This window comes from Barbus barbus, assembly GCF_936440315.1.
Source record: "Barbus barbus genome assembly, chromosome: 11".
Classification (NCBI taxonomy): domain Eukaryota; kingdom Metazoa; phylum Chordata; class Actinopteri; order Cypriniformes; family Cyprinidae; genus Barbus; species Barbus barbus.
In genome coordinates, this window is record NC_136739.1 from 22,034,940 (window position 1) to 22,055,687 (window position 20,748).

General features: G+C 37.2%; 1 protein-coding gene across 2 annotated transcripts in view; it reads left to right on the forward strand.

The window, feature by feature from the left end:
* The window catches only part of LOC306877287 (lysine-specific demethylase 6A-like), a 66,490-nt gene that overhangs the window by 39,167 nt on the left and 6,575 nt on the right, over positions 1-20,748 (forward strand). For both annotated transcript variants that reach the window (XM_079428964.1, XM_079428965.1), the window contains 15 exons: positions 294-387; positions 4,402-4,528; positions 4,954-5,052; positions 7,282-7,501; positions 7,784-7,918; positions 9,303-9,443; positions 9,533-9,607; positions 9,974-10,078; positions 10,192-10,575; positions 13,793-14,565; positions 15,904-16,033; positions 16,294-16,399; positions 17,344-17,549; positions 18,031-18,092; positions 18,180-18,254. In XM_079428964.1, the coding sequence (XP_079285090.1) occupies positions 294-387; positions 4,402-4,528; positions 4,954-5,052; positions 7,282-7,501; positions 7,784-7,918; positions 9,303-9,443; positions 9,533-9,607; positions 9,974-10,078; positions 10,192-10,575; positions 13,793-14,565; positions 15,904-16,033; positions 16,294-16,399; positions 17,344-17,549; positions 18,031-18,092; positions 18,180-18,254 (2,732 nt within the window). The remainder of the gene's footprint in view (positions 1-293; positions 388-4,401; positions 4,529-4,953; positions 5,053-7,281; positions 7,502-7,783; positions 7,919-9,302; positions 9,444-9,532; positions 9,608-9,973; positions 10,079-10,191; positions 10,576-13,792; positions 14,566-15,903; positions 16,034-16,293; positions 16,400-17,343; positions 17,550-18,030; positions 18,093-18,179; positions 18,255-20,748) is intronic.

A 20,748-nucleotide genomic window follows, 5' to 3' on the forward strand; every position in this document is an offset into this window, starting at 1 on the left:
AGGGCTTCTCAAGTTACACTGATACAGAGCATGTCTCTTGTTTGTCTGACTTGTTAAGTCTAGTCTGGTCTGGACTGGACTGACCCTCCCCCTGCGTCTGTCTGTGTGTGTTTGTCTGTCTCCTCCTGCGTCCCTGTGTCTGGCCTGGTCAGTGTCCAGCGTGTTTCTTCTCTTCCTGAGACCGTACATTGTGGTCTGTCTGACGAGGCCCTTTGTGTCCATCCGGATTGGCCGTAAAAGAGCTGACCCTTTTGTCTGTTAAAACATCTCTCCCCTTCTCTGTCTGTCTGCAGAAGAAATACCGCATCGCAAAGGAAGCTTACGAGAGTCTGTTACAGACAGAGAATCTCCCTGCACAGGTGAAGGCAACTACGCTCCAACAATTAGGTGAGTGTGTATTTTACTTGCTTCCTGCTTCCCACAGTCATGGAAAACCTGGAAATATCAGGATTTATCTGCTTGGAAAAGTCATGGAAGTTAATAAAATAAGTCATGGAAAAGTCCTGATTTCTGTCATCAGATATGTCTATAGTTATACTCAGCTATTAAGTATTTCATCAACTGCAGTGCAGTGTTCATAAAATGATCTGAAAAATCCATCAAGTAATCACAACCAGCTGGAAGAAGTTATGAAAATTTGTTGGTCAAAATGTGTGTGAAACCGGGCTTTATTTTAAATAGTGTGTTTCCTATGTAGATGATTCTTTGTTGTGTGATTTTAATCTTTAGTCAAAGAATGCAATCTGCACACTTTCTGCACAGGTTTTGCATACAAGATATGGATCTCAATGTGGTAATAAGGGAATATATGTGGCAAAATATAGTAAATATTTGAGTCTTTTTTGGGGGGGGGGGGGCATGCAAGAGGTTGGGGATGTTAATGTTGACTGGCATTTAAATTTTTGGAATTCTACACAGCTGTTTGGAATTCTCCAGCCACAAATTCCACAGATGTGTACTGGGGTAAAGGAAAGAAAGAATATTTAATTTAGATTTTTCAGTAATTTTTAAAATTTTCAGATTAGGTAATTGTTCTTCATAATTCAGCTTTCAGACAGTCCTCACTAATGTATTGCATCATGCCATGTCCCCAAATAGAGGTGTGCGATATGACGATTTTTGATCGTGGACGATAAAAATGTCTCCACTATCTGCTTTTGAAGAAATATTGTAGTATCGTGCTACAGCGCACATTGTCAAATACAGTTCTGGCGCCTCCATCTCTATATACTGTACAACACAACATACAGCAGTAGAGTTACTCTGACAGGACACTGCACTTATTCGCGATCGCAAAAGTACATTATTAGCATACAAGCCTTGCTGGCTAAATGTTTAATTTGCGCGCTGGTCTGACGTGCGCTTTTTCTGAGCACATACACCTGAAGCACGCGCACTAAAAAGCCTGTCTAACAGCGCCTGATTACTCAACTAACTTATGTTTTGCGCTAATACTGTCAAAACACACAAGGTTTACATACAGACTCTACAATGAAAGTAAATAGTTAAGAGAGAAACGGATGCATGCCTGTATATTAGATGCGTGCAGGTCTTAAAGGGACAGGACACTAAACATGCTGTCAACTGTCATTTAAAGGGATAGTTCACCCTAAAATTTAATTTCTGTCATTATTTACTCACTCACATGTTGTCCCAAACCTCTATTAATTTCTTGTGCTGAACCCAAATTAAGATATTTTGAAGAATGAGGGTAACCAAACAGTTGCTGGTCCACATTGAATTTGAGTGTAGGAAAGAAAAATCCCATGGAAGTCACTGAGGACCAGCAACTGATTGTTTTTCCACCTTCTTCAAAATAGCATTTATGTTCAGCAGAAGAAAGAAACTCATTCAGGTTTAAAACAACTTTTGAGTAAATGATGGTATAAAAATAAAACATTATGACAGAATTGACAGACAGATGACAGAATATTTATTTTTGGGGGAACTATTCATTTAACGTTAACAAAACAATAAAACGCAAAGAGAAAAATCACTCACTATTCTTGACTGAAAAACTTTTAATACAGTTGCTTTAGGAATCAGTCTATGTAGTGTTTTATTTTTATATTTGTTCATTCAATTTCATTTAATTTAATTTCAAAGATTTTTATCTTCGCCTAAATATCTGCCATGTCTTTTTTTTTTTTTTTGTTACCTTTTGTCTTTCTAGTTTGGCTGTAATTAGGGCTGGGTATCGTTCAAAAATTTTCGATACCGATACCTTGAGTTCGATACCGGTTCCTGAACGATACTTTTTTCGATACCAGTTTTATTATATCAGTTTTAATAAGATTACATTATCTCAAAAAAATATTTTTTAATGTTGATATTTATACAGACTCAAAGCCTCATCTCCTGAGCCACTGCACAAAGGAACAAAATATAGCCAACACAATAAATAATTTTAATAAAGTTCAAATTGTTTTCAGTTTACACATCTGTTAGGCTACGTTTACATTAGTGCGTGTTCATTTTAAAACACATCATCACTTCTAGGTTGTTAAAGACTTCAAGAAATTTTAAATCTTCATCCACTTTCATAAGTGGGTGTTTTATTTTCTTTCACCATATGTTTTATTGTTATTAAATTCTGGTGTAGTATGTCTAATTATTTGAATGCATAAAAACAACTTAGTTTATTTAAATTTATTCTTAAAATAGCCTTATGAAAGGTTTTATTTTTCCTCAGAAATTCTGTGTTCTGTATCTGGTTTTCAAATGAAGACATAAAACATTAATTTAATTTCTTTAAATTATTGAAAATCAAAGTTTATTTATTTTGGCAAACAAAGGGGGTTTACTATTAAAATTAAAAAAATGGAATAACTTGTGTGATAATTTCAAAAAAAAAAAAAGAGTTTTAATAATTTTAATAGTAGCCTAGTAGTAGCAGTATGTACTGTCCGCTGGACAATATTAATATATTTCTGCCGCAGTGTCTTCCAAGTTAATCCAAACTTTTATTTTGACGGGTTTCCGGGAATACCTTTACAGTTCTGTGTGTATATGATATGACACAAGTTTTACTCTAATCAAACGGTAAAATGCTCATTAATTGACTCTCACAGCAGTTCTGGAGATGTTGTTCATGTGTTTATGTCCTCATTTAGTTAGGCGGCAGACTCTGAAATCACCGCGAGCGACAGTCTCTGTTTAGTAAACAAACCGCGCGATATAGAGAGCAGACTGCTCCGTGCGCTTTCGAAACGGAGAGGTCAAACACTGATCTATCAGCGCCGCGCCGCTTCTAGTCAAACACACCTAGTGCTGCAGGATTATTGGCTCACTGACGGTGATGAGATTAACCCCTTAGGTATCGAAATTTGGTACCGAACGACAAGACGTTTTTCGATACTCTGTGGTATCGAGGCAATTCGGTCGGTGCCTAAAAAATATCGAACTCGATACCCAGCCCTAGCTGTAATGCTCAGGCAACTTGTAAAACCAAAATAGTTAAACCAACATGACAAAGAATCGTGATTTAATCGTGATATTTCTAAAAAAAAAAGTGATGATATTTTTTCCATATCGTCAACCCCTATCCCCAAATAGTTTTAGTAGGATTCTTAATAACAGCATCCTCAAATGTACAGTCCAGGTTTTCTTAGATATGTTCCAGTTCTCTAGGGTGTGCAATTTTGCCAGATGCGATTGTTGTTAATAGATGTGCAGATTGCTTTTCGGATACTGTGGTGTGGTTAGAGATCTGAGCTAAGGGCAATCCATAAACTGGGAAAGTGGCACCAATGAGCAGAGCTATCGAGGATGGAGCGGTCTGCAAGGTACTTTGGGTTTATAGCATCAATAGGTAATGAAGTAATTTAAATAATTGGCACAGTTGCGTGTTGTGAAACCCCAGCACTTCATCACACCAAGCTTCTAGTCCAAAAAGAAAGTGAAAAAAAAAAAGCAGCTACCATAAAACCATTGCCACGTTGCCCCTGCAATTGTCGGCAATGGTCTGGTTGCTGTAGTAACGTGTCCCGGGTGCAGGCGCTTGCCACAGGTGTTAAGAGCTCAGCTGGGATCAGTGCCTAGGAGAAGCCAGGCCACATGGGGGAAGTTCTTTGTCTGCACACTGTCTCGTTCTCCTTAACAACTTCTGACTAGCTGGGAATGGAGAGGAGAAGGGCTGTTTTGGACACAGCCATCTCTGCTGGGACCTTTTGAAGCTGGTGGTGGTAGTAGAAACCACCCCACCCCCGATCCTACTCCACCTCATCTCCCCACCCTACCCTGAAGATAACGAGAGCGAACCATTTGCTCCCTTTACGAGTACTAGTGTAACCGCCTCCACAGTGCACACCATGGCTTAGTGTTGTGGCAGAGATTGTTCTAGTTGTTTTGTTGAGAATGCAGTTTCTTATTTAATCCTCATGTTTCCCATCACTCCCTCAGGCTGGATGCATCACACGGTCGAACAGTTGGGAGATAAAGCCAACAAGAGCAGCTATGCTATTCAGTGTCTGCAGAAGTCTCTAGAAGCAGACCCCAATTCGGGACAGTCTTGGTATTTCTTGGGCAGGTAAGCAAAAATTTAAATGAAATTCCTCTTCCACATTTATATTATATTATGTTTTCATTTTATTATATTATGTTTGAATATATATATATATATATATATATATATATATATATATATATATATATATATATATATATATATATATATATATATATATATATATATATATATATATATATATAATTTTTTTTTTTTTTTTTTTTTTTTTTTCCATTTATTTATTTTTTATTATTATCTTTTTAGTTTGTGTAGCTCAAACTTTTGAGTGATGCATGGACTGATTAAATGTATATCTTGGATCCACTGTAATTTGTTGAAAGTATCTGTCAAATGCATAATCATATGAAAATAATTCTCACATTTAAGCTCTACAACTCATGTGCTTGAAAGTGTCTGGATTTGATGTGGTTTCGCTTGTCATGCAGGTGCTACTCAAGTATTGGGAAGGTCCAAGATGCCTTCATATCTTACCGACAGTCTATTGATAAGTCTGAGGCCAGTGCAGATACATGGTGCTCAATTGGGTAAGCTCTTAATGATCGTTGTTTGTGAGGTTAAGTTTGTAAGATTTTGGGCATTAAAATTAGACATTTTTGTTGTTTTGTTTTTTTCGGTAGCTGGGTGTAAATGGGGTCATTTGGGGCTGATGTTGCCTCAGGCTTGGTTTATATTGCTCTCAGGGGAGAGACAGAAATGCTCAAGACATTTACGCTATAGCATTCACCTCAGAGCTGTGTAATCACCACCTTCTCACCATCCTAACACTGAAAGAAACCATGTACAAACACAACTTTTGTCCCATCACAAGTTGTGGAAACCCTTTTACTTAATTAGACCACAAGGAATCTCCCAAAATGTCAACAAAGCTAATCATAAAACAAAAAATTGTACATTTGTATATAGTTAAGAAATGTTTTGAAATGTTTGTCATCCATGGGTTGTCATGGCAGGGGCGGACTTACCCGTTAGGCAAAGGTAGGCGACTGACTTGGGCCCCCAAAAGCCAAGGGCCCCCTAAAATGCTTTTCATATACAAGATGCGCATTAAGCACGAACATGCTAACGGTTGCTGTTTACGGTGTTTATTACCACGACAACAGTCTGTGTGTCTGAGTTGAACATGCTTCTTGTGTATCCTGCTTGTAGCAAAAGCTGCGCTTTCAGTTAAAACACAGATATGTTGCTTCTCTAATTTTACATGCAAGTATAGCCAAAATCACAGCACAGCTATTGTCTTTATCTTATATGTAGCCTACTTGATTTTATCAGACGACGGCACGATTATAAATCAGGATTTTTGTGCAGATTAACATCTTGGAAGGGAGAGCTGGTTATGTAGTCTTAATGGGTCGCGTTTCAGTCACCATTTCATATTAATTCCATTGTCTGACAATAGAAACAGTAAAATATATAAATGAAAACAGTTTTATTGAGAATTTAGCTGAATCAAAATACAGTTTGTGGGCACAGAGGCAAACAAATGTAATGATAAATAATAAATAATAAATGTACATTTTGCATGTTCAGAAGAAGTGAGCTGCCCTGTTGAGCAAACATGTAAACAGGTTTGTGTCAGTGCAAAGAAAGAAGTAATAGGAACCTGGTATTTCTATGTTCTATGGTTTTTCTTTGAAAAACATCTATGACCTTTGAAACATGTCTAGTCTTCATGCTCTGTTAACTATGGTTTCATAATAAACATTTTGCATAAAGCATCCATATTTGTCCATGCCCATGTTGATTAGAGTATTAAAAACTTGAAAAGCATTCATTTAAGGTACATTTAGAACAGATCAAAATGTGCGATTTAAATTGTGATTATTCACAAGTTAACTCATAACAATCATGTGATTAATCGCGATTAAATATTTTAATCGATTGATAGCCATAAGTTAAAATGACTAAAATTAAATGTAGGCTTATGCTGGTAACTCATCAGTGGACTTTTCTCGTCAATATAGGCTATAGTATTTCACACTTTTCTCATTCTCGCCAATTCAAGTTTTTATATGAACCCCTGAAGGGAACCGATTGTCTTCAGAAAAGTTTCCATGGCATTTTTATTTAACCTCATAAAGTATCATTTATGAGCTGAGCGCTGCTTTGTTTACAGCCGTTACCAGGGAAACCGCTATATTTCTGACTTTCCAAAAGCACCTCCTACTGGCAGAGAATGAATGTGCATTTTCAATAATCCAGTTTTTGTTCAGACCAATGCGAAAATCCACCCACATAAACCCGTTTTAAACAATATAATAATTTATACTTGTGACTCATCCCTTTTCTTAAAAAAAAAAATGGTTTAAAGATTCAATTCTGAGGGTTTTCATTTTATAATTTTTGTTTTTTGTTAAAAATCAATTGCTATTTCGTGGTCTACAACATGAAAGAATAAAAGTGTCTGTTAAATGAATAAATGTAAATTAAAGAATCCCATTATAACATGTACATGAAGAAAAATTTAGAAACATTGGACACAACTATGGGGCACCATTATGCAGCAGCAAGCATCACAACAAAAAAAGGAACCTCAAGGTTGATCTAGGTAAATGTGTGCAAATGTATAGGCCCCCATTCCTATATTTGCCTGGGGCCCCCAATTCACCAAATCCACCCCTGTGTCATGGCAAAATATTATGTGGAAGATATGAATTGTTTCTTGATGCATTAACCTGTGGTACCTAGTTATGATCCGTCTATTTATTTAGCTTTCCCTTTTTAACCACTCCTCTCTGCTGTGCTTGCTTCTCCAGTGTGTTGTATCAGCAGCAGAACCAGCCGATGGATGCATTGCAAGCATATATCTGTGCAGTGCAACTGGACCACAGCCATGCGGCCGCCTGGATGGACCTAGGCACACTCTACGAGTCCTGCAACCAGCCACAGGATGCCATCAAGTGCTACATCAATGCCACGTGCAGCAAGACCTGCAGTAACATCCCAGCTCTAACCGCTCGAATTAAATGCCTCCAGGTAGAGAGAGTGCTTGCGCATGACGTTATCAGGAGAGGAAGTGTACATGTTTCATTTTAATGAGCCTATCATTGTCTTTTTCTTTTGGGAAGATTGTGAACATTGTTCGATTTTGAGTTCCTTCCTGTTAGAGTTGAATCACGTCCCCTTGTCTGACAAACTATACACTGAGGATGATATGAGTGTCATTTTCATCTGTGATTTGATGCATACCACCATTGCATTGACTCAAGCTTAGCTGAATCCGGCACTGAACATGTTTTCTGCGCAATCTTTTTCTAGGCTCAGTTGTGTAATCTTCAGCAAGGTAGTTTACCAAGTAAAAGTAAAATGCTCCCTAGTGTTGAGGAGGCATGGAGCCTACCAATTCCAGCAGAGCTCACCTCCAGACAGGGAGCGCTCAACACAACACAACAGGTGAGAACAGATCAGCTAGACAAGCCAGTAGAAACTCTTACACCATCTGATTGTTTAGACTCTTAAAAATTATTTGTTAGTGGTAGCTTGGACATTGTGACATTTTAAAGAAATGTTTTGGGTTCAGTACAGATTGCGCTTTACACAATTGCTGGCATTATGGTTCACTTGACCCTTTTTTTTTTCTTTTTTTTTTTTTTTAAAGTAAATGTTAGTCACAATAAGGTATTTACTGTACAATGAAAGTAAACTGAGTCAGGCAATAAACATTAAAATGCATGCTTGTTTATATAGTACAGCCATCCAATTCTTATGCACTGTTGATTGGTCATTGTAGCCAATCACAGTCATATCTGTTGAGTGTGTGAACACAATCAGCAGTGTTAAAGAATTGGCTCAACAGCACTCAAATGTCAGCGGGAAATGTACGTTTTTAAATTTTCAGTACCGAATGGTACCGAAGTCGGTACTTTTGACAACACCGTATTTATACATGCATACTATCATAAAAAGTTTGGGGTCACTAATTTCTTTCTTAAAATTTATCAAAGAGTCCTGGAGAAAAAAAAATCAGTTTCCTCAAGAATATTAAATGGCACAACTGTCAACGTTTATAATCAAAAATGTTTCTTGAGCACTAAATCAGCTTATTAGAATGATTTCTGAAGGATCATGTGAAACTGAAATTAAGTTATTGGATTTTATAATATAATGAGAATTTTTATATTATAATTAATTTACAATACTACTGTATTTTTGGTCAAATAAATGAAGCATTGGTGAGCAAAAGAGACTTCTCTTAAAAACATTAAAAAAAATCTTGCAGCATGTCCATATGTTGTTTTGAATCAGCAGAAGCCTCATAACCACAGCTCCTTGTAAAACAAATGCTGTCGAATGAGTTTAGCCTGTATTGAACCCATGACATTCCTTTAATGAAACATAAGTGTGTGGTAAGGCCTGACTTCATGATTAAGGACCACTAAATGGTCCTTAATTTCCAGTCATACAGAACAATGTTGTTGTTAACATTGATTCTGGAGAATAATCTTAAACTGCTAAGGTTTAAAGTTATTTCCTCTAGTTCATTAGACCATAGCACTCATCAGCACACATCATCCTTTGTTTCAACATACTGGTCACTAATTTTTGCGAACCATTTAAATCTGCAAATTATGATATATTTTTCATATATTTAATTGATATAATTAAGAGCAAGAAAGTTGGCATAAACATAATCCTTTTTCTTATTGTTTAAGGGAGCAGTTTGACACTGAAACGTCTGTATTGACTTCAATCAGTGGTGCATAAATGCACTTTTGGTTACTTCAGTGAAATGTTCATGCAACTGTCCTAGCTGCAATTTTGTATTTGTTGCCAATAGCAGACCACCTGCAAAGCTCATCAGAGCAATGAAGCCCAGTCCCAAATCCCAGGCCAGTCTCTTCCCCTTCAGATGGTCTCTGGCCAGACTGATGACCAGTCCAGCCCCGCCAAAAGGAAGAGGACCACAAGTCCAGCCAGGGTACTGAAGGACAGCATTTTAGTTTGTTTAATCTGTTACAACTATGAAGCAATGTTTGATTATTTACTGGTTTCTCGTCTCACCATCAGAATTCACCAGATTCCTGGGAAAATGATCCAGGTCATCAAGTCCCCAACTGGAGTTTAACCCCACAGAAGCTTCAGGTTGGTAGATTCAATTTTTATGGTGGTTTCTACATCTGTAAATTGTTGACTATTAATGATTTATGTACACTAACAGGCAACTTTTTCCTTTTGTTTTTGAAGAAAGTTAATATAGAAATAAATAGTTTTTTAAAAATATATGAAAACAATAACCATTCTTTTAAATTGCAATAGTATTTCACAATATTTCTGTTTGACTGTATTTTTGATTGCATACATGCAGCCTTGGTGATCATGAGAAACTTCTTTCAAAAACATAAAGAAAACCTTAATTCTTGAGAACTTTTGACCAGTAGTGCATTTTTGTCAAGATATTGTACTAGAGTTGGTGCAAAGCAAAATATTCTGTTTTTTTTTTTTACTCAGCTTCTGGAACAGTTACGTACCAACAGGTCTAATCTGAAGCCAGTGCAGCTGCAGATGCTGGAACAATTGGAAAAGCAGCTCAGTCTAATGCAACAGAATCAGCAGGTATGTGTCATGTATACTTGTGCATAACAGACTGCAAACGTTTAGACAGGCTAGAGGTAGCCTAAATTAACTCGCTGAGTTTTTGTTATTGATGGTCTTGTTTTCTCCAACAGATGAGGCTGAATGCTATGAGTCAGATACGACCCAGTGTGTCCAACGGTCCTATAGCCAACCCCTCACTGCCTATGAACTCTAATTCCACATCCTTCTCTCACCATCCACACATCGCTCTTTCCCGCACACCCTCCGCCCATTCACGATGCGCTGCTCAGCCTATAGCCAACGGACCTGTCCCTGCAAGCCCCGCCCCATGCACGGCTGGAACCCTGGGTAACACAGATGCCGTCTCTGTGGGCAATAATCACCTCCCAGGAACGGGGAGCAACGGAAACGTGCCTTATTTGCGGCAAAACGCACTACCTCATAACTGCACAACCCCCACCAGCAGCAGCATGGATGATGAACCGTGGAAAAGTCAACACATCAACTCCACTCAGGTGAGATTAAATTTCCTGGCCGATATAAGAACGTAATTATCATGTTATGTATGATAAGATAAGAAAGTTCTATAGGGTCGTTCTGTCTCAAATCAACCACATTTCAGAAACTTCTCCAGCTCAAAATTTTGTTAATATTTTTTCCAGAAGAAAGATAAACAGTGATGTCAGCCAAAATAATACATGTTATGGATAAATATTTGAGTAGTCCACTATTTTGTAAAACTTGTTCAGAATTAAAAATTTTACCTGGGATTTGGAGCCAAATTACAAGGGATAAAAAAACTTGGCATCATCATTTTATCTTTATGTAGAGATTGGTAGGTCTGTTAGTAAAATCTACAAAATAATGGATTACTCGATAAAAATACATCCATGACATTTAACGTGTTGGCTTTGATCTTCTCCAAAAAAATTATAATAATAATTGATTTTTTTTAGCCAGGGAGAGCTAGTAGAGTTGACTTGGAATGACTGCACTATTTTGTCCAAAAACTAAAGTCAATCATTTAAATGCTACAAGTGAATTAAGGCATCACCACATTATAATGCACACTAGTTTCAAGTTAGTGAGAAAAAAAATGCTTCTTTCTATTCAGGATTCTTTAAATATAAAGTATAAATTTATTAAAACAACAGCATTTATTATTTTTTGCAACAATGTAGGGCTGGGTGATACGGCCAAAAAAAAAAATCAAGAATAAAGTGTCAAATCTTTATTTCTTTCAAGTTTAAAGCCAGATTTTAGCTCCAAAGTGAAAGTAGTATAAACCAGATCATTAATTTTCCTTAACAGAATAAATATCTTAATAGAAAAATGTATTTATTAGGTTCTGCATGTGATTAGTGTTTCAAATCAAGAAACGGGTTTGTGTTGCCTGATAATATTAATAATAATGTTGCTTTTTTTTCTCTTAGAAATGCACATTTGATAGTAGTAATAGTTTGTTTGAGTTAGGATGCAGATGTACATTTTTGTTCATTATCAAAGTCAGTAACAAATCATGATGAACAGTTAAAACCACACATATAGCTCACCTCAATACCATGGTAAAAATATAACTATGGTTTTTAGGTATTTGTATGAAAAAAACAGTAGTTTAAAAACTTATAGTCTGAATGCACACATGCTATAGCTTAATCACAAAAGTACTGTAATTATATTCCATTACTCCTTTAATACATTTAACTTACAGCACCTTTAATGTCTACATTAATAATATAAAAAAATTTGATACAATAACCACATTGTATCAAATTTTTTTTTTAATTGTACCGCTGACGGTCTCATTGCGCACAGTTCTACTGTTTGTCAGCGCTGTTTCATCTGGCTGTAAACTCATTTAAATCAATGAGCTGTTTGTGTTCTTCGCTGGATTCAAGCGCTTCACAGGGCTCGCGTGAGCAAGTAAACGCATCTGCTCTAGTGAGCTTGCGCCGTGCGGCACTTTGCACTTTGATCCGAGCAGATAAACGGTCCGTGGGGCGCGCTTCAAATGACTAGAGCTCTTTCGTTCCGCTTTTGGTGCATAAACAATTATATCGAATATTTATCGAACTCTTCATATTTTTTTTTTATCGTGGAAAATTATATCGTGATAATTATCGTTAATGATTTATCGCCCAGCCCTACAACAATGTAAAAGTCTGTACTTTCACTTTTAATAGTTTTAATGCATTCTTGCTCCATTTCTTACAGAAATAAAAATTTTACTGAACCCATACTTTTGTACAGTATGAAAAATGGATATTCGTCTTGAGATTTTTCTAAAGGTTACATTGAATATTTTTAAATTAAATTGTTTTTAAAAAATGAACTTGAGCGTTCCAATATGACAAACTTAATTTTCTGAAAAATAGGATAAATCAACAGGCACATTTGTATATTCAGTATAAAATACCAATATATTTTGCTTCTCTAGTTTTGAATTCTTAAAGCTGCAGTCCGTAAGGTTTGCCTCTTTGTCACCATCTCTGTTTGAAAACCTGGAATTGCAGCTGCTTGCGGAATTATCTTCCTTGCATGGGCTGTGCTCTGGCTCGGCTGCAGCGCGGATGAATCTAATGTTTTGAGGAGTATGTGTGGCAGTCAGTCACCGCACCGGTGTGGATGTTTACTGTACTTCGCAATCACAGATTCTAGCCTAAGTCTTGGAATATATGACCCAAATAAGAATCTTCACCTTATATTTTCATCTGAACAAGTAACAAGTCTGCCACGTTTGTTCTGACCAACTGAGGAAGAAAAAACATTACAATAAATCGCGCTACCAATGGTGATTTAATCTAAAGATTGGTTAGCTCATATCACATCAAACCGTGCAAATTATTATTATTATTGTTATACTTTTTTCTCAAACTATTAATGTTAACAACATCAGCATTGCTTGACCGAGTGTATTGTGAGTTAGCATGTAGATTTCAATTTCCGTACAGTCTAATTGTCATGCAATTCGAATTTCATATTAATACATTTTTAACCCAAAAAGAAAATTATGCTCCCTTCGAACTGGTTTTCTTTAAAATACAAATCTTTTGTAATAAGGCTATCGGTAATCAGAAGCACATTTACATTACATTTACATTTAGTCATTTAGCAGACGTCTTTTATCCAAAGCGACTTACAAATGAGGATGATGGAAGCAATCAAATCAACAAAAGAGCAATGATATGCAAGTGCTATAACAAGTCTCAATTAGCTTAATGCATAGCAAGTTTTTTTTTATATATAAAGAACAGAGCAAGCTTGTTAGAGGCCTTTTTTGCTTTTGTTAATTGTATAATAAATAAAAAGAAAACGAATAGATAAAATGCAAAAAGATTAGAAAAGCTAGTGGTTTTTTTTTTCCGTTTTGTTTTTTTTTAAATGTAATTAATTTAAAACCGGAATATAATTTAATTTCATTTACGTGTTTCATAAACGTTTACGTGTAATCCTTTCTGGATTACAATCCGCCTTCAAAATGATACATTTAATTATTCTAGCTGCTGTGAGAAAAGGCTATGAACTATCCGCCACCAGCAGGATCCTCACATGCGATAATGACGCAGTGCCACGCTTGAATTTCCCACGAAAACCTACCCGTACCACTCAAATTAGAAAACATAATTATATGCTAACCGTTGTGAAGTTACATACCGCAGTTTTAAGTTAGGATATAAGAATAACAATTTCACTGCTTAACCCTGCATTCCTTGCACTTTATCTTTATTGCAGGGGCTTCAGAAGAGTCCAGGTTCATATTCAGCAGGTCCCAATGGCAAGCAGCCTTTCTCTTCCGCTGGGACGTCCCAGCCTACCCTGGCAGCCGGCACTGGCGTTCCAAATCAGGTCGGATGTTCGGCCACAGCCAGCAACACGTTAGCGCAGGAGGCCAGTCACAATCACCTCCCCTCCCTTAGCTCCCCTCACTCTGCTACCTCAGGTGGACAGCAAGGCATGGTGCACACCAAAGAGAGCAAGCCTTCAGGAAACGGGCATTCCGCAGGGACGCCTAACAGCATTGCCACAGCAGAAGGACTGCCTAATCACATCCATCAGGGCCAGGCAGATGCTGCTGGGGCAAAACCCTGCTCACCAGGTGTACTTAGTTCAGACAATCCTCAGCTCTCTGCCTTGTTGATTGGAAAAGCCAATGATAATAATAATAGTAATGGCAGTGGGTTGACGACTGCCGGCACAAAGGTTAACAACGTGCATCCGAGTCTGCACCAGGGGCTTAAGGCACAGGAGAACTCGGTGGCCTCCTCCCCATGTTCTGCCATGTCCACGGCCACACCCTCACCCAAATCAGCAGACCATCACAGCACTCAGAACAGTGTTAACAGCCTTAACAGCCCCACACTCAATGGCAAAGGTCTGGAGGACTCTCAGAGCCCCTTGAAGGTGGCATCTCCACTGATTTGTCATAAACCCAAGCCTCCCTCTTTCGCCCCCTGGTCTTCTGTCTCCATCTACCCCAGCTCCAGTGACGTACTCAAAGCATGCAGGTGAGTTACTCATTCCTGTATGCATTTGGGCCTAGTTGTGCAAAATTCCGAACAGATTTCTAGACAGGTTTTGTGCTGTTTTTTTTGGTTATGGTTATACCAAGCCACCTTAACAGGATTATAAGCTTTTTTTGTGTGCCTATAAATTACATAACAATTACATATCACCTTTTCTGTTATAATACAAATCCATCCTAGTTGATTTGTTATAAATCTGCTGTAAAATGGTTTACGCTGATGATTTGATGTATTGTTTTGATTTATGCTAGAAAGAGATTTGCAGTGGTGAGTTGTAGAGCTAGTTAATTATTTGGAAGGTAGTTACTTGTTGATATTGGAAGGTAAATACTTGCTGATTAGTGTTATATTTTTTATAATGTATTTTGTCATTGTATAATCATTGATGGGAAACGTCATGGGATGTGTCTACTAACTATGTTAGGGGTGTGTCTGTAAAATATACAGCTGTGTGTGGTTCTCTTCAAGATGGTCTTTAATTGCTTTCAATACACTGCCAATATAGTAGTTACCTATGTGCACTACTGTTTAAAAGTTTGGGGTCAGTATGTTTTTTGGTTTGCAAAAATTGATACTTTTATTCAGTGAGCATTGACTAAATTGAGCAAAAGTAACAGTAAAAACATTTATAATATTGCATACGTTTCTATTTGAACGTTCTTTTGAGTATTGGAGTGCTAATTTCATATGCATTTGTTAACCCATCTAGTGCCTAGTAGTAAGCAAAACTGATAAATCCCTGCTTGCAAATTTTTTTTGTTAAATGTAAAAAAAAAAAGCTAATCCATCATTAAAAAAATGACAGCGAAAGTGCCACACTACCCAGCGACACAGAGATTAAGCTGCAGAAAATGTCAGGCAATGTCCAAGTTGTCAGTTTTCACAATCACCAAGGTTCTGCTTCCAAACAAAAGCCTGCATGACTACGCTCCAGCCTCACAGCTGTAATTATTTAGAGAAATTTTACTGAACTTTTAACCCTCTGCCGTGTTGTGGGACATTTCCTCAGTGCTTACAGTTTTATTACACTGTTTGTTTTGACTGGAATGGGGCTGTTGATTGGGAAGGTCCTTGCAAGTATGTCTCTCCGTCTCTGGTGATCTAGCTTATGGCTCCACCTGTGTCTTGAAAGCAACAGCACATGTACTGACCCTCAGTGTCCCTGTCATGTTGACGAGAATACATCAGAGATTACAGTCTTCACCGTAGCATGCAGTCAATTAAAATGAGATTTGGATAATATAAATTATTTCTGTTCTATTGTTACAAACAGCCATTTGGACACGTGCTAATGAATATTTCATGAAAATTATTTTGCAGAAACCTGATGAAGAATGGTTTGTCCAGTAACAGCATCTTGCTGGACAAGTGTCCCCCTCCACGTTTACCACCTGCACCCTTCCCTCCTCTGCCAAAGGACAAGCTCAATCCTCCCACCCCTAGTATTTATGTGAGTAAAACATCCATCATCTGACACGGTGCAGCCTGGTTGCTCTTCATCTACTCTTTCTAGTATTACTGCCGTCATACTATTTACAAGTCAAAATACAAGGCAAAAAGGTCCAGTTGCACCTATTAAAGGCATTTGTTGCCATGGAAAAGAAGTCAACTTTGTTTGACCTTAATTTATGCTTGCACTTACACTTTTTTTTAATGCCAAGCTTTTATTTTCTTCAGTCAAATAAACCTATTTTTTTAAATCCTTGGCAGTTGGAGAACAAGAGGGACGCTTTCTTTCCGCCGCTACACCAGTTCTGCACAAACGCAGCCAACCCCGTTACAGTCATCCGTGGCCTGGCTGGAGCACTCAAGCTAGGTGAGAGTGCGTTTCTGGGCACTTGTACACATTTGAGTGCTTGCCAAAGCACTGTGTATGTGTGAATTATTTTGATTTACCCTTTTATGGGTTTTGTTGCATAATAGCATTTGGTCAGGAGACATTTAAATAGCAAAAAGTGAGTTTTGGCACACGTTTCAGGATGATTTGGGTGTAAATGACAACAGCACCATCTGCATGTTGAAAGTGGCATTACATGCGAGCAACCCCTGCAGAAAAAACAGCAGCAGGGTTCTTCTTAAATGGAGTTTTCATGTACCTGCTCTTCAAACCTCATAAATGACATGATGGAATATATACTTTTGCTTTCAGATGTGCTCTAATGGTCACCTTTCTACAGAAAGTAGAAGTATTTTAGGGGAAATTGACTTAAAATTTTAAATTTAGATTCTGATTGATATTGTATGCTTGTTATTGTGCTGTCATGGGCTATATAATGTTATATATATACACACACACTCCATCATTACTGCCTGGCAAGTTGCTGTTTGGGAAATTTGGGCCATTTGGACAAAATGTGTATACTGCCTGTCATGTCAAATGGCAAAAAAGTGGGGCCATATGTAGAAAAATATGGACAAACAACAGTCTATGCATAAGGTTTTGATATGTTAGCCTCATATTCATGTTCGAGTTGTAGAATTTGTGTGGCAGTTTGGTTGCATTCTTCAGTGTAATGATGGTTTATATGCAGGTGGCAATTTCGATTCCAGTACTTTTTTTTTCCTCCAGATGTCTCTTGTTGCTAATTTAAAAATTCTCATAAAAACATTCGCTCCAAAACCATACCTTAAACATGCAAAAAAGTAATTCCCGTTTGAAATTATTATTGTTGTTAATAATTAAATATTTAAGACATTTATTTCTGTTTTTACCCTTTGTTTTCATCAGTTAACATTTTGGTGTCTTTCTCTTCATGTCAGACCTAGGATTGTTCTCTACCAAGACTCTGGTGGAGGCCAACCCAGAGCACCTGGTGGAGGTGAGGACTCAGTTATCTCAGCCCACTGATGAGAACTGGGATGTGATGGGAAGCAGAAAGATGTGGCGTTTTGAGAGCAGCCGGTCTCACACCACGATCGCCAGATACGCTCAGTACCAGGCCTCGTCTTTCCAGGAATCGTTGCGGGTGAGTCGTCATAATTCCCACATTAAGAAAAAACATGCAATCCCAAGATGTCGGGGAGAGTAGCTTAATATTTTATTAGTGGATTCAGTTTAATGTGGATATTTTGTTTGGAACAAACATATTTTCAACTTTCTACTTAAAAATAATTGCCACAATTTTCCACTCTTGATTGCCCATCGGCTCAGTACTGGGGCCAGTATGTCAACAATCTACATTTCGTCATGCCAAGAGTTTGGGTGTATGTATTCTTTTGTGTGACTGTCATGCCATTTGGGAGTTGTTGTTTTTTTCAATGAGATTTTTGACAAAGGTGCATTAGCAGTTTCTAAAGCAATCCAAAAACTTGAAGCGTTTGCTCTCAGCCAGCCGTGTTAGGAGATACAGACAGACATTGAATGCTGTTGATGCTGTGAAACACTTCGTGATTGGTGCTTGGATTCTAATGGTTGTTTGTTTTTTCACTTTTTTTTTTATTAAACAGGAGGAAAATGAAAAGAAAGGGCAGAAAGACCACTCAGACACAGAATCTGCTCCATCAGAAAAGTAAGTCCATGTTCAATTCAAGTCTAAATGTTTTAAAGACTTTTGACAAAACCATAGTCTGTAACTGGAGCCTGTGTTTTGTTTCAGTGTGGTCCACAGAAGAAGAGGTCCCTTTAAGCACATCAAGTTTGGGACCAACATTGACTTGTCAGATGAGAAAAAGTAAGTGCTCACTGGCTTTGTTCCCCTTCTAAGCATTCAAGCGCAAAACATCTAATATGCAATACAAAGTTGCAGATCTGCTTGCGCATTAAAGGATTAGTTCACTCCAGAATTAAAATTTCCTGCTAATTAACTCACTCCCATGTTATCCAAGATGTTAATGTCTTTCGTTCCTCAGTCAAAAAGAAATTAAGGTAAGTAAGTTTTTGTGGAAAATATTCCAGGATTTTTCTCCATATAGTGGACTTTAATGGTGGCCAATGGGTTGAAGGTCCAGAATGCAGTTTCGATGCAGCTTCTAAGTGCTCTACATGATCCCAGCCGAGGAATAAAGGTCTTATCTAGTGAAACGATCTGACATTTTCTAAAAGAAATAAACATTTATATACTTTTTAAATCACAAATGCTCGTCTTGAACTGTGGTGCGCGTCCACATCTTCATGCATTACATAATCACGTTGGAAAAGTAAAAATTTTTCATAGTGGTTAAAAAGTGTATAATTTTGAAGCTGCATTGAACCTGCAATTTAGAGCTACTAAGAAAAATCCTGTAATATTTTCCTCAAAAACCTTAATTTCTTAATTTTGACCAAAGAAAGAAAGACATTAACATCTTTGACATGGGGTGTGTAAATGCAAATAATTAGGAAATCAGAAAATTTAAATTCTTGAGTGAACTAATCTTTTAAAGTCTCAAAATCATTGTGAAGCCTTTTTTAATGAAAATGAATTTGCAGGCACAACATTTGGTTGTAATATTGCCGATATAGGCACAACTGTGATCGAGCATTGGTAAGGCCAGTATGACAGTGTACATACTCTGCCATTCAACCAGATAATTAAATTAAGTAGAATACTATCAAAAACAGTAACATTGTAAATTATTACAATTTAACCTTCATGTTGTTCCTGTCGTTTTGACCCACTTTAGATTTAAATTTTCCTAAAAATGCTAGTCATTGTTAAACACATTGGACTAAACTTACTGACTCTTGAGGTGAATAAGCTTAGATCAGTGAGGCCCACGACCAATTCTAATTGAAAGAAAACAAGTTGACAAATAGATTGAGTCCAAGATTTGGTGATAATTTGTGATGAGAGATTTACAAGTCATTTTTAAAAGGCCTATAATTTTTGACCAGTAACACTAAATTGGGTAAAGGATTTTCAGCACAAAGGTTAAAATAGGCCTTTTCTATTTTTAGACATTTGAAAATTTAAAGGTGATATATCATGAAAATCTGACTTTTCCAGGTTTTAAGTGCTATAATCAGGTCCCCAGTGCATCTACCAACCAAGAAAACGTGAAAAAGATTAACCCAGTAACTTTGTTTTAGTAAGCCTTTTTCTGCAAGCTTCTGAAAAAACGAGCACGTCTGATTTCGCTCCCTTGGTGACGTGGCAAAGCGATCTCATTATAATATTACTGCCCCTTAATCTGTAAGTTTCCACCCGCTGCGCCGTCATTTTAATTCGCAAGCGACAACGGTGTACCAGTTCTAATGCCATGGTGAAAGTTTGAACAAAACATGCCAACTGTTCTGCCTTTGGCTGCACAGACGAGCACAGAACACTATTTAGTCCCAGCCTCGGAGACGGAGCAGAGGGTTTATTTACTGTATGATGCTGCCACACAGATCTAAAATAATAATGCGATTTATTTCCCAGCTGTTTACCTTCACAGACATAACTGACTGTTTTTGTAACTAGTGTGTGTTTTTAACGTAAACTTGCATGTGAATGAGAACTTAGTTTACTCACATGCTGTGGCAGACAGCCACTTTATCCGTGCGCTTCGGATGTGTGCACTCAGAAACCCGTATATCAGAAGTTTAAACTAATATGGTTTAAAATGCATGATTTCAGTGTGATAAACATGATAATCAGAACTAAAACAGATGTTTTTAGCAGGTACGAGCTGGAATGGCATAGCTCTATTCTGGAAAGGGGGCGGGAGCAGCAGCTCATTTGGATTTAAAGAAACTGGTGCAAAAATCAGAGTGTTTCTGCTTCCACTCAAAATAGGCATTTTCAAAATAATATAATGATCTGTGGGGTATTTTGAGCTGAAACTTCACGGACACCAGAGACTTATATTACATATTGTAAAAAGGGGCATAAGATGTCTCCTTTAACATTTTAGCTGTGATAGTAGCCTGTAGTGTTGAATAGAGCTTCCAAATGTGCTAATTTTGTAATTGAGAAAGTTTCTTATTACTTTTCTTGGTAAATATCAGAAATCTTTCTTAGTAGAACATGATTGCAGCTTCAAGAAGTGCGGAACAGCTACAGTGCCGTTTTCTGTTTCTGAAGTGTTGATTTCACTTTTATGTCTAGTAAATAGTTTTTTGTCATTTATTTATAATAGAAATAGTTACAATAATTTGTAACAAATATCTTTACAGTAATTCTTGATCAATTTGGTGAATTCTAGGATAATAGTCACCTAGCAGAATCTGAAATAACTAATCTTTTAAACACTTGTTTCTTTAAT